This window comes from Antechinus flavipes, chromosome 6, assembly GCF_016432865.1.
Source record: "Antechinus flavipes isolate AdamAnt ecotype Samford, QLD, Australia chromosome 6, AdamAnt_v2, whole genome shotgun sequence".
Lineage (NCBI taxonomy): Eukaryota > Metazoa > Chordata > Mammalia > Dasyuromorphia > Dasyuridae > Antechinus > Antechinus flavipes.
The window spans coordinates 71,456,548-71,469,770 of record NC_067403.1 but is presented as its reverse complement, the minus strand read 5'-3'; the positions used below and the strand labels follow the sequence as shown (position 1 = coordinate 71,469,770).

Below are 13,223 nucleotides of genomic sequence, written 5' to 3'. Positions count from 1 at the left end.
CGTAGAGACGGAAGTGCGCGTGCGTAGAGTAGCCTGCTGGTGGGGGGGGCGCTGCGAGGAGGGAGGAAGGTTTAGGTAGACCTGAAGAGCGGTTGACGTCATCGGAGTGCGCCGCGAAGTGGCGTATGGAGGGCGGCGCCGGAGCTGTTGGGAGCCCGCGGAGGTCTGAAGAGAGGAGACTAGTCAACCTTGCTGGACTGAGGTGTACCGTGTCGTGCCGGGACTCCCGCTTGCCACGCTGCGGCCTGGAGAACCGTAAGTGAAGGGCGGCGGGGAGGAACACGTCCCGGCTGCTCACGTCTCCTCCTCTGGTCCCTCAGGAGCCGCTCCCCGGCCCACCCGTGCCTCAGTATCCCCTTGGCGCCGCGGTCCGCACTGTGCCGGGTTGTAACCTCCCGGGAGAGGTCTAAGTGAAAGCGAATAGAATAGAACTGGGCTTGGAGCGAAGAGGACCCGGCTCCGTGGGCATCACTTGGCCTCAGCTGTTAAACGGGACTCGGGCTAGCCGAGTCCACTGACTGCAAGGGGGTCCGAGAAAACCCTGTGTGCGGAATGATTTGCAGACCCTGAAGCCACAGGGAAATGTGCATTCCCAACCGCAATAATGCCTGTCTTACTGGTGCCCCTGGTATTCGAGTTACTCGAGTTGTGGAGGAGACCGGACTTTCCTTGTTTGGAGAATAGTTAATTAAAATAGTCACTGCCCCATGCCACTATGAATCAAAAATTGAACTTCGTGCTGTCCCACGTTGGTTGGTTGGTGTATCCTGGTGCTATGGGAAGAGCACGAGTGGCAGCAGGCTGTGATGTCAGGGTGGGTATCCTGGGTGAGCTCCCCTTCTGTGTTTTGGGAGGTAGATTGGAATCGGATTGGTTGGTTTTTAATTTTCCTAAATTTGTCATTTTCACGGCAATATGAAAAATTGCCTTTCAGTTAATGAAATTCAACAGGGTGGTAATTGTAGTGTGTATGAGGTGCAGGTCTTAAGCAGTGTACTCAGTTATGGGGCAGCGGTGTCAAGCTCAAATAGAATATATAGGATTGTGATGGAATGCTATTGTGCTATAATAAATAATAAAAGGCGTAGTTTCAGAAAAACCTGAGAGCCTTATGTGAATTAGTGCGAAGGGAAGCCATCAGAGTCAGGAAAGTATTGTACACTGTAACAGCAATTTTACATGATAGCATAATAAGTATAATAATAATGAGCTGTGAAAAATTAGCTTTTCTGAATAATTCACCGGGATTTATGAAAAATGCTATCTACCTCCAAAAAGAGAAACTGATGAACTCTGAATACAGACTGAAGCCTATTTTTTATTTACTTTACCTCCCCCGCCCCCACAGGGAAATGTTTTACATGATCTGATATGTATAATGTATTTCTTGCCTTCTCAATGGGTGGGGAAGGGTATAAAGGGTGGGAGAGCATTTGAAACTAAAAACTAAGGTTAAAAAATTTTTAAGGACGTAGGAGAATGTAACTAAGGTATGGTACAATTATCAATTGGGGAAAAAATGAGAATCGGTTGTTAATAACCAATATCTTAGGGAGATTCAGAGCTCTGTTCCTTCTTTCAAACATATAGGTACTTCCAGGATTTTCTGTTGGGGATTTTTAATTTATTCTTTTTCTAATCTTTTTAAAATTCCTAATTGTTGTTGGGGATTTTTAACTTACTCTTTTTCTAGGTTTTGTTTTTGTTTTTTTTTTTTTTTTTTTATTGCTTACCCAATTCATTAATCTGCTCTTTCTCTCTTTTATTAATGTAAGCAATTAAGAGATATAAATTTTCTCCTAATTACTGCTTTGGTTGTATCCATAATTTTTTCTATGTTGTCTCATGATAGTTATTCTTTTTAATGAAATTATTAATTTTTTTTGTATAATCTGTTCTTTGACTCATTTTTAGGATTAAATTATTCATTTTCCAATTAGTTTTTTGTCTATGCTTCCAGGACCCTTTGTTGAATGTCATTTTTATTGCATTATGGTCCCCAAAAAATGCATTTCATATTTCTATTTTCAACACTTTTCTGCATATTTCATATTTTTTGAATTTGTGAGATTATGATGCTTTACTACATGGTGAAATTTTTATTATTTATTTATTTTTAGAAATAGCTTTTTATTTTTCAAAATACATAGAAAGATAGTTTGCAACATTTACCCTTGTAAAACCTTGTGTTCCATATTTTTCTCCCTCCCTCTCCCATCCTCCCCTCTCCTAAACAGCAAGTAATCCAATATAGATTAAACATGTACAGTTCTTTTAAACATATTTCTACATTTATTATGCTGCATAAGAAAAATGAGCTCAAAAAGGAGAGAAATGAGGAAGAAAAAACAAGCAAGGAAGCAATAACAAAATAAATGAAGGTACTTACTATATTGTGATCCACATTCAGTCCCCACAGTCCTCTCTCTAGGTGCAGATGGATCACAAGTCTATTGGAATTGTATGGTCAGTTTTTGTGAATGTGCCATGTACAGCTAAGAAAAAGTATACTCTTTTCTATTCCCATTAAGTATGCTCCAGAGGTTTATCATGTCTAACTTTCCTAGAATTCTATTTAGCTATTTAACTTCTTCCTTTTTTATTTTATACTTATAATTGCTTAGGTGTGAGCTGGAGCAAATTGAATTTCCATATCTGTATTATTACTTCATGTAATTCATTTTACTTTTCCTTTAAAAATTTGTTTTTCCATTTGATGCCTGTATGTGCACTTGCACATGTACGTGCACATGCAGTTTTGCTAATGTAGTTTTCCTGATTATCTCTTTTAATTAGGTCTACATGCTTTTGCTTTATCTGAGTTCATTTATAATTGTGCTTTTTTTTTTTTTTTTACTTCAGCTGAAGGATATGAGATTCTATTCCATTCTCTTATTTTACCTCTGTGTGTGTCCTTTTGTTTCAAGTGTTTTCTTATAAGTAACATTATTGGATTCTAGTTTCTAATCCCTTTTGCTATCTTGCATTTTATGAGTGAGTTTATTCCTTCTACATTCAGCATTATGATTGATTGCTAATTATATTTCCCTCCATCTTATTCTCTTCTATTTATCCTATTAAAAAACCCTTTTCCCTCTTCAAAAATCTCTAGCTTTTGATCATTGCCTCCCTTAATACATCTTCTTTCTTATCCCTCCTTTTTCTTAGTTCCTTCTCTTCGGACCTCCCTGTTAGGTAAGATAAATTTCAGTCTCTAGTTGTATATGTACATGTGGTCTTCCCTGTTTGATATAGTTCATCTGAGACTGAGGTTCAAATATTCCCTACTTTTTCCATCCCCTTCTCCACTGTAAAAACTCTTTCTTACACAAGATAATTTCCCCTTTTCTTTTGCTCATTCTCCTAGTACGTTGCTCTTTTTTACTCTCTTATTTTATATTTTGAGATCATCCAATGTAATAGGTTTGTACTCATGTCCTCTGTCTAAGGAGAATCCTTCCAATAATGAAAATGTTCTAATAATGATAAATTTCATAGGAGTTATATGTATCATCTTTCTATATGGGAATGTAAACAATTTAACCTTATGAGTTCTCATTAATGTTTAACTTTTATATTTCTTGAGTATCTCTTTTTCTGTTTGGAGCTGATCTTTTTATCAGGAATGCTTAAAGTTCTGTATTTCACTAAATGTTTATTTTCACCCCAGATGATTATATTCAGTTTTCTTGGGTAGGTTATTTTTGATTGTAATCCTAAATCCTTTGATTTCCAGAATAGCATTTCAAGCTTTTCACTTCTATATAGTAGTAGCTACTAAATCTTATATGATCATGATTGTTTTTCCACAGTATTTAAATTATTTCTTTCTGATTGTTTTTAGTATTTTCTCCTTAATCTGAGAGCTTTGGAATGTGGCTTTGATATTCCTGGAAATTTTCATTTTGAGATCTTTTTCAGGAGGTAATTCATGGATTCTTTTCAGTTTATACTTTGGCTCTGGTTCTACGACATCTGGGCAGTTTTCCTTTATAATTTCTTGAAATCTATTATCTAGTGGGTTTTTTTGGGGGGTAGGGGAAGGAGCCCAGTAACTCTTAAATTGTCTCTTATCAGTCTGTATTCTAGGTCAGTTGTTTTTCTCATGAGATAATTCACATTTTCTTCTTTTTTTATTCAGTCTTTTCACTATTTTTTGATTTTGTTTCTACATGTGTCATGGGATCATTAACGTCTACTTGGTCAATTCTAATTTTTAAAGAGTGATTTTATTCACTGAAGTTATGAAACTCTTAACAACCTCTTAATTCTCACTTTTGTCATTTTCTTACATTCCTGCTACTTAAATCTTTAAAAAAACACACACACACACACAACAAAACTTAATTTAATTTTTTTGTTGAATGAAAATTCACATTTTCCCTCACTCCAATGCTGCCTCCTCTATTAAAAAAAAAAAAAAAAAGAAAGAAAGAAAGAAAAAGAAAACCTTGTCAATAAATATTCATAATCCAAAGAAATCAAATCCCATATTGGCCATGTCATGTGTGATGTGTGTGTATGTGCCTGCAGATTTCTCAGTTGTACTCTGTGTCCATAATTTCTCTCTCAGAGTTAATATCATGTTTTTATTATTAGTCTTAAGGTATTGTGGTTAGTGTATATCAGTTTCCCCCTTGCTTTTAATAGAGAACTTGGTAAGAAGAGTGTGCTCAGCATCAGTGTTCTAGATCTGACATATCCACTACTACTTCTTTGCTCTTTTCTTTTTTCATCATCAGGAGTTGGATCATAGATTCTTATTTTTTTTCCTCGTTTTAAGTGAGTTCTTTTCCAATTCACCTTCAATACTTAATTTATTTTGCTTATGACTACTACCATCCTTACTCTGTTCTCTCTCTTATTTTTCCCTGTTTTCATTGTTGTTCAGTCAAGTCAGTTGTATCTGACTATGATCCTACTTAAGATTTTCCAGGCAAAGACACTAGAGTGGTTTGATATTTTTTCTCTCTCTAACTCATTTTACAAATGAAAAACCAGGCAAGCAGGGTTAAGTAACTTGCCCAGGATCACACAGTTAGTAAGTGACTGAAGTTATTTTTGAACTCAGGTCTTTTAGATTCCAGATTCAGTGTTCTATGTTCATTGCACTACTTAGTTGGCTCCTACCTCTTTCCTTACTGTTTCTATATTTAGTAAAACATTTGTGCATCCAACTATATATGTGTATTCCCCAATTTTTTCTCCATGTTTACATAAGTTTTCTACTTGTATATTCCAATTATGTGAGATAATTTCCCCATCCTTTCTCTTTTTGGCCATTTCAAAGTATTTCTTCTCTCCCCTTCCCCTCTTTTTCTCTTTCTTTTAAGATCATCAAAAAAAAAAAAAAAAGCCATAACTTGCTCTTCTGTGAAATTAGGCTTGTTTGATAACCATGATGATAGAGTTCTGAAGGGACATCTATTATCTTCATATTAGAATATAAACAATTTGTCTTTGTTTAGGCCTTTATGATTGTTTTATTATACTTCCTTTTTACATTTCTCTTGTCAATAATTCATTTGGACCCCTATTCTATTAGTATTAATCAATTTGATATAATTTCAAAGGGATATTGATTATCAGTATGAGAAATGATAAAAGTTATGTTCCCATAGCAGAGGAAAGCCAGAAGTCTGGAACCAGAAGTAGTCCAGAGGAGGGGAACAAGGGATTTTCTGAAACTGTATATAGAACTAGTTGTGTATTTAAAAAAAAAAAAAAAGCTGAAAGCAGGATAAAGGTTATAGCTTAATTAAAGTATGCATGCTTAATTGCTTCATGTATATTATTTTAATGGGCATACAATATAGGTAGCTGGAAGTGGGAGATATTAAGAGGTGTATGTTGTAGGAGAATGGGGAAAGAATGTTAACCTCATCACCCCAGCCACTGGGAAGATAGGGGAGGGATGTTGGCACCTAGAAAAGGGATAAAAAGTAGTTATGCTCTTGCTTCAAAAAGGCTATGAGCGCCTTTTGAGTTTCACACCCATTTCCTGAAGGAACATATTAAAAATTTAAACTTCTTTACTCATTCTGAATTTGTTCATTTATTGGGCCCTTATTTGGGGTTCAGAATTTTGTTTCCAATATCAGTTGGGTGTATCATGTCCCGGAGCTGTAAGCTGAAGATTCTGAGATCACTTGCTTAATCATAGAAAGTTAAGCAGAGACCTTCTACTCTTGTTTTCCTTGTCATGCTAAGCAAATGCAGTGCAGCAGAGAGTTACAAAAAAAGTGTCCAATTTATTTTTGTACCTCCGAATCATTCCTTCTTGTCCATTATGAGCAGGGGACCATTTTATGACTATCTCATGAACACTTAGTAGAGAAGCCCCCTACTTCACCCAACTCATGACTCGACTGACATATTTTGCTTATTTTAGCTTATGTTTCTTCTATCAATTGGTGAAATTATTCTGTTCTTGGCATAGCCATTCTTGAGTGTCCAGATCCTTCTTAATAAATTACATTTTGCTTGACTTACATTTCTTTTTTAAGTTTTTTTTTTTTTTTTAGTTATGTAATTCTTCCCCTCTTTTTTCACCTCTTAGTTAAAAATTAAGTAAAACTCTCTTTTTCAACTTCTGTTTATCAGGAGGTCTTTTTTTCCCTTCATTTTATTCTGTACCCCTTTTAAAAAGAATTTCTTTCTCTCATGCTCTTCCTTTTCTATTGTAGGCTTTCATTATTTAATATGTCCTTATGCTTGTTTATTTTTTCTGTACCATCCCTTTTCCTCATGGAATGAAAGTTTGTAATGTATCTGTTTTGAGTTCCCTCTTCTAAATTGTTTCTGTTACTGCCTGCCTTGTAGTTCTTTCCTTCACCACTATTCCCTCCTTTCTTTCCTCTTCCTCTTCATTTTTTCAAATGCTGACAGGAGATAGCAAGGATGGAAGTGTTGCCCAGTAGTAGAAAATTTCTTTTTTTATTTAATTACAAAATTCATTATTATTCTCAGTCATCTCCATGATCCTTTCTCCCATATTTATTGTAAAATCTTCTCCCTGTGTCTATGCCTTCTCACTCTTTTGGATATTACTTAACCTTAAGAGTTATGATTTCCCTTTTGAAGCAGGATGCTATCTTCAGAGACATAACAGTCTGTTTAAGCACCAAATCCCTGTATATTGCATTCATTTAAAGTCCCCGTTTCCCCTTACAGAACCTCTCTCTCCCTGACATGGAAGTGTTCTTCAGTGTTATCCCTTTCTATCATTGAACTGAGATTTTCCCTTTTCATTATCCCTATTTTAATCACAGACTTTCCCACCTCACCCATTTTCCTGTAGCCTGTCTTCAATTTTAGAGACTATAGGAATTATTGACTTACTTAGGTTATGTCACACAACCCCCTCTATCCCCTTACTTCCATTTACCTATTTATGCTCATTCTTATTCTGCAGTTTTCACTCACAAAAGAGTATTGATTCATCTGTAAGGCTGAACATTATGAGTTTTAGTTCAAGATGGTTCAGGTTTATTCTTCCACCTTCTATTAAGTTGTCTTCTGATGTATTTTAGGGGGGGAAATCTTAATGTTCCCTTGTTATATTGTTGTCATTTCTATTAACCCCACAGATGTCTTTCTCTCTAATTTTTTTCCTTTTTTTTTTCCCTCTTGGGAGCAGTTTATTTCAATTGCACATTTCTTGACTGCTATCTTTATCATTTTAAATGTTTCTTTTGTCTAGAGTATTTGCAAAGCAGTAAAGTTATAATTTACAAACTGATGGTTTGTGGCACTTCCACCTCAAGAAAGTCTGTTGGTGCCATTTTTCCAACAGCGTATGCTGTTTAGGAATGACAAATGTTCTCTATTTCATCAAAAGTCCATTTTTCCTATGTAGTTTCTCCAGCAGTTTATTTAATTGTGTATTTTCCTTTTTGTTTATCTTTCCATTAAAATTATTAAAAATAAAGAACATTAGGACAAAGTATTTGAGGTATAGCACCAAATGATGTGATTTAGGGAGAGCAATTGGCATCAACTTTTGGGGTTCAGTCATGTGATCAATTCACAATGGCCTTTTTTTTTTTTAGGGGGGGTAAAAAGTAGGTTTATTTAGGAGAAGAGGTTACAGACAAAATGAAGAAATGCAATAGACAACCAGGAGTAGTAAATATGAAATAGATAGGAAAGTGGTTTTAACAACAATGGGGAAAAAAAAGTTCCCCAGTGGAACTCACAATTAACTAGGAAGAAGGGAATATGCCATGAGGAAGGGAGTAAGCCATTAACTAGAGACTTAGCACCCTAAAAAAAGGAAAAAGACATGGGCAAGGGGTGAAGTAAAAGAAAGCAGGAGGCAGAATAGCATGGTGGGCTAACCCAAAATGGAGTCAGCAAAGATGGTATGGGTTATGGACAGATTTGTAAGGGAAAATTAACCTTGGGATTTGATGAAACTTGGATTTCTGACTGGACACAGCAAGGCAGGGCTACCCACAACTTCCCCAGAGATTGGGATTATAAGGCTGAACTGATCCCTATCAGTACCCTTCCTTGCTTACCTCAAGGAGTAATCTTATTAGTACTTCAGGCTTTCTCTGCCAACTTCACCCTGTAATCCAGGATTTCATCATGCTGATATAGGGTTTGTGTCACGTTCTGGTAATTCTTGCAATATTTCAAACTTTTTAATCAGTGCTATTTTTATATCAGTTATGGTGATCTATGGACAAATCTTTGATGGTATTGTTTTGGAGTACCATGAATCATAGCTATGTAAGGCCGGTAACTTTATCTATAAAATGTTATATGTGTTCTGATTGGTTCACCACTGACCTTTCAGGGCCTCCCTATTCCCTAAAACATATCAATATTGTAAGTAAACCAATGAATAGCCCTAAAATGGTCTCTTAAGTATTCAAATGAAAGAAAGAGTTAATCGATATAACGAACTTCATTGTTATTTCACTTTAAGAAATTGCCACAGACACCACCCTGATCAATCTCAGCAACTATTAACATTGAAGTAAGATCCTCCACCAGTAAAAATATTACTGCTTGCTGAAGGATCAGATGATAGTTAGCATTTTTTTTTTTTTTTAGCAATATTTTCTAATTAAGGTATGTACATTTTGGGGGAAACATCATATTATTATACCCTTGATAGAATATAATGTAAACATAACTTTTAATGCAATGAAATCTGAAAAAAATCATGTGACTCGATGTATTGCCATATTCATTTTGTTTATAGATTTCTGAGGTAAGCCTATAATCTATTTCTGTTTTTTTCCCCCCTGGTTGTTTTAGGAATGCTTGCCCTTTTGTTAAATATCTGTTTTGTTGATTGAGCTCGGGCTTATAAGGTATGTCATTTCGTTTTGTAATTTGAATTTAGGAGCTTTTGCTTTTTGTAATACTTTGTCATTAATGCTAAGCAGAATAGTCTTGTATTCTTCAAATTTACTTTGTTTGAAAGTTTCTCCTGGTCCCTTGTAAAATTTGTTGTTTGTCATTGGCATTGTTAAATTTAATTATATTGTATCTATCTTGGAATTTTCAGCATATTTTCCTTCTCTTTTCTGAAAGTGATCTGTATATTCTTTTTAATTAACACTTTATTTTTAACATGTTTTTTACCCAGTTGTCCTTTGTGTCTGTGTCTTTTTATTCTCAATCATTTATTCTCTTTTTTTTGTTTCTTTGGAGAGTTTTGTTACTGTATATTTAAGTTTTTCTTTCCTGCCAGTTATTTTTGTTATACGGTCATAATTTGTACTTTCATATTTCTCAATTTTCTTTTGAACCATTCAGGAACGAACATCTTGTTGTGGTTTCATACCATTTTGGGAATCCACAGATGTCGATTTGTGTTATTTTGTCTTGTAGTAATATGAGATTTTCAGACTGATTTAGGTGTCCTGGTAGCCATCTTCCTTTCTGTCGTTAGCATCTTCCCAGTTGATTTGTCTGTTTGTCTTCATGATTTTAAACTGTATTTTCTTCTTTCTGAAATCACTTTTATTTCTAATTCCTTTCCTCTTTCATGGCAGATTCTTCAAGGACCATACCTAGAATTGTCCCTGCTTCCTTCCATGATAAGCATTTATATTTCACCACTTTTCACTTGTCTTTCCTATGCGTCTATGCCTTCCTATGAGCTGTATCTTTGTGTTTTTGTGTATTCAAAGTTAAGTTCTATTGCTAGTTGCCACAGAATGGTGGGGTGAGGAGAAGGGTGGATACTGTTAGTAGAGACTGCCACTGCAGCAAGAGAATTTGAGAGCATTGGCTTGATAGATGTGAAAGGGATTAGGTATTAAATGCATTCTCTGCTGTTATTTACTTTATTATTAACCTACTTAAAGTTCTTGGTATTTTATTTAACTAGAGGACATATCTGCAATGATTATATATCTTAGATAAAATTCTTAATTTAGAGAGTTTTGAGAGTTCTTTTTTAATTTTTCCCCATATCACTGGAGTAGTACTAAGATTGTTGATCTCTTCATTCTCATTCAGGTTACATGACTAGACAACCTTATTTTCTAAGCCACGCATTTCATGATATCATAGTTTAGCAGTTACTTATGAATGTTTATTTGTTCTTTTTCTTTCATTATTGTCTTATTACTTTATAGTCTCCTTTGTTTTTTATGATCTCTATTCCCCAGAACATGATTGATTTTTGTAAGAGTACCATTAGATGCTTTAATATTTTATTCACTATTTTAATATATTCTCAAGTTATTTTCAAAACATGCATAGACATAATTCCCAAGGTTTTTTTTTTTTTTTTTAAACTCTTGGAGTAAGATGTTAATTATAATTAAAAAATAGAGGCTTAATATAAAGTAGTTTTGTTAAGTTTTTAAAGCTAGAATGGACAGTTATCAAATTCAGTCCTTTTATTTTGTAGGTAAACAAATAGGGTGGGGGAAAAATCAGAAATTTTAGAAGATTTTAGCTAGGTGATACATAAAAGATTATCTAGTCAAACTCTTTAATTACAAAAAAAATAGACTGATATTAGGGAAGATGAAATGATTTGAGTGAAACTGCACATCTACTTATTGACTAGAGTCAGGACTTTATAATCCATCTCCTGATCTATCTTCCTTTGCCACTAGGATGTAAGTACATTTCCAGTCATGAGGAATTTTTTTTTCTGGTTTTCTCTAAACTAACAGCAAAATGATTTAATTAAAGGTCCTAGCTTTTTCTTTTTATTAAACCTGAAAAGGATTTTAAGTCTCTTTGTAATCTGTCCTTTTTTTCTTTTTTAGAATAGTGAACAATGACCACACCAAACAAGACACCACCTGGTGCTGACCCTAAACAGTTGGAGAGGACTGGGACAGTACGTGAAATAGGTTCACAGGCTGTTTGGTCCCTCTCATCTTGTAAGCCAGGTAAAAAATAATACTTTATTTTGTAATAGTTGTACTTATTTTTCTTTCTATACGGAATTAAAAATTTGTTATATCATCAGTGAGAATGACATTCGTTATATACGTAGCTTAAGTGTACTCTTAGGATATTACAATAGTAGAAAGTCTTCATTGTGTTGTTTGGATACTTTGGGAGAATTTATGGAAATACTTGAGTAGCAATTGCATAGACTATGAAAGCATATTATATATTTGAATCATATTATAGATTTATATAAGTGTGATATCAGACACTCCTATAAAATTTACATTGTCTTTATTCTACTTTAAGAAAGTGAGGAAGTCCATGTTCTTGTTCATGTTATTCTTGTTCCCACTTCAGCTGTTGTAATTGTTATTATTATATGTATAAAGTAGTTATTATAAATATATAATTGTTATTATTAGGGAATTAGAAGTATCTATAGACCTACAGATATTGTACCCCTTACTATTTATAGAGGTACTGAAAAAGACAACAGCTTTGTCATTAAAAACTTTGTACCAGAGAAAAAATAGACTAGATTCACTATTGCTTTGTCAAATACCTAGCTTCATATAATGTTGAACTGTGATAGAGGAAGGATGATGCTCCCATTTTGTATGTTAGTTTAAAAAAAAATGAGTAGAATGAATTATATTATTGGCATCACCCTTAGTTACTAAGAATTTGGGGGAGCCAAATTTACAATTTCGTTGGTATCAAGAAGAACCAATGAGGAAACTCCTTTTACCAAAATAGATCAAGATCTCTTCTTCAACTTAAAAGTATTAAAGTTTTCCTGTCTCAGGACAGGCATCTAGAGCTTAAGTAATTTCTCTTTGGTGAGAGGTGCGACTTGAGCCTGGGCACACCTAACACTCAGATTGTTCTTTAGCCAGTGTGCTATGCTATCTCTCATATTAAGAATAATAAACATTATAATAATACATATCATAAATTGTTCAGCCATTTCTCAATTAACAAACAATCTCTTGGTCTTTAGTTATTTGCCACTACAAAAAAAGGGACTTCTCTAAATATTTGTAAATACTTTTCCTCTTTGTTTTTTTTGGGGGGAATGGACTCATTCTGTAACTTAAGACATTGTTGGTTCAGAGGGTATGAGTAATTTTTTGAGCATGTTTCCATATTATTTTCCAATAAAAAATAAAAGTACATCATTTAAAAAATTATTTTTTTCAAATGATAAAAAAATCTATTTTCTCTCCCTTTCAACTCCTCTACTCTCATTGGGAATAAAAGGAAAACAAAACACTTATGACAAATCAAAGAAAACAGATTTCTACAATGGGTAAAGCCAAAAAGCATACATCTCTTTCTGCACTCAATTCAGCACCTAAAAGATGTTAATATGTTTCATCTTCAGTCATCTGCAATTGTAGCTGGCCAATGAATTTATTAGAACTTTTTAAGTCTTTCAAAATTGTTTTTCTTTATATTATTGTTAACTCATTGTATAAACTGTTCTATTGATTTGCAGTTGTAAACACAAAAAATCTTATAGGAAAGCATATCATGAGCAGTTATCATTTCATAAAATTGAGAAACATTGGAAGATAAAACCAATTTAAATAAAGTTGGTAGGAGATCCAGTTAAATAAAGTCACCCTGAAGGTAGTATGGAAAAAATGGGAAGAGAGTTATAAACAGAAAGAACAAGATTTGTAAAAATATTTAAAAAAAAAAACTTTTTTCTCTATCAAAGAAAGGCAAGAGATTCACCACAATTGAACTATATCATTATAATTCCAGATGTGCTTTATAGAATTAGTAGAAATTGTGATAAGGAAAATAAAGTCAGGAAAAGCAGCAAGGTAAAAACAAGTATA

The 13,223-nt window shown here is 34.1% G+C and overlaps 1 protein-coding gene across 7 annotated transcripts in view; it reads left to right on the top strand.

Annotated features, from left to right (window-relative positions):
• Positions 1-50: 50 nt before the first annotated feature.
• ANAPC10 (anaphase promoting complex subunit 10) overlaps positions 51-13,223 on the top strand; it is a 95,104-nt gene continuing 81,931 nt past the window's right edge. For 3 of the 7 annotated variants that reach the window (XM_051966344.1, XM_051966338.1, XM_051966345.1), the window contains exons 1-2: positions 51-255; positions 11,247-11,372. In XM_051966344.1, the coding sequence (XP_051822304.1) occupies positions 11,258-11,372 (115 nt within the window). In that variant the 5' untranslated portion in view covers positions 51-255; positions 11,247-11,257. The other 4 variants (XM_051966339.1, XM_051966341.1, XM_051966340.1 and 1 more) reach the window with 4 other exon arrangements.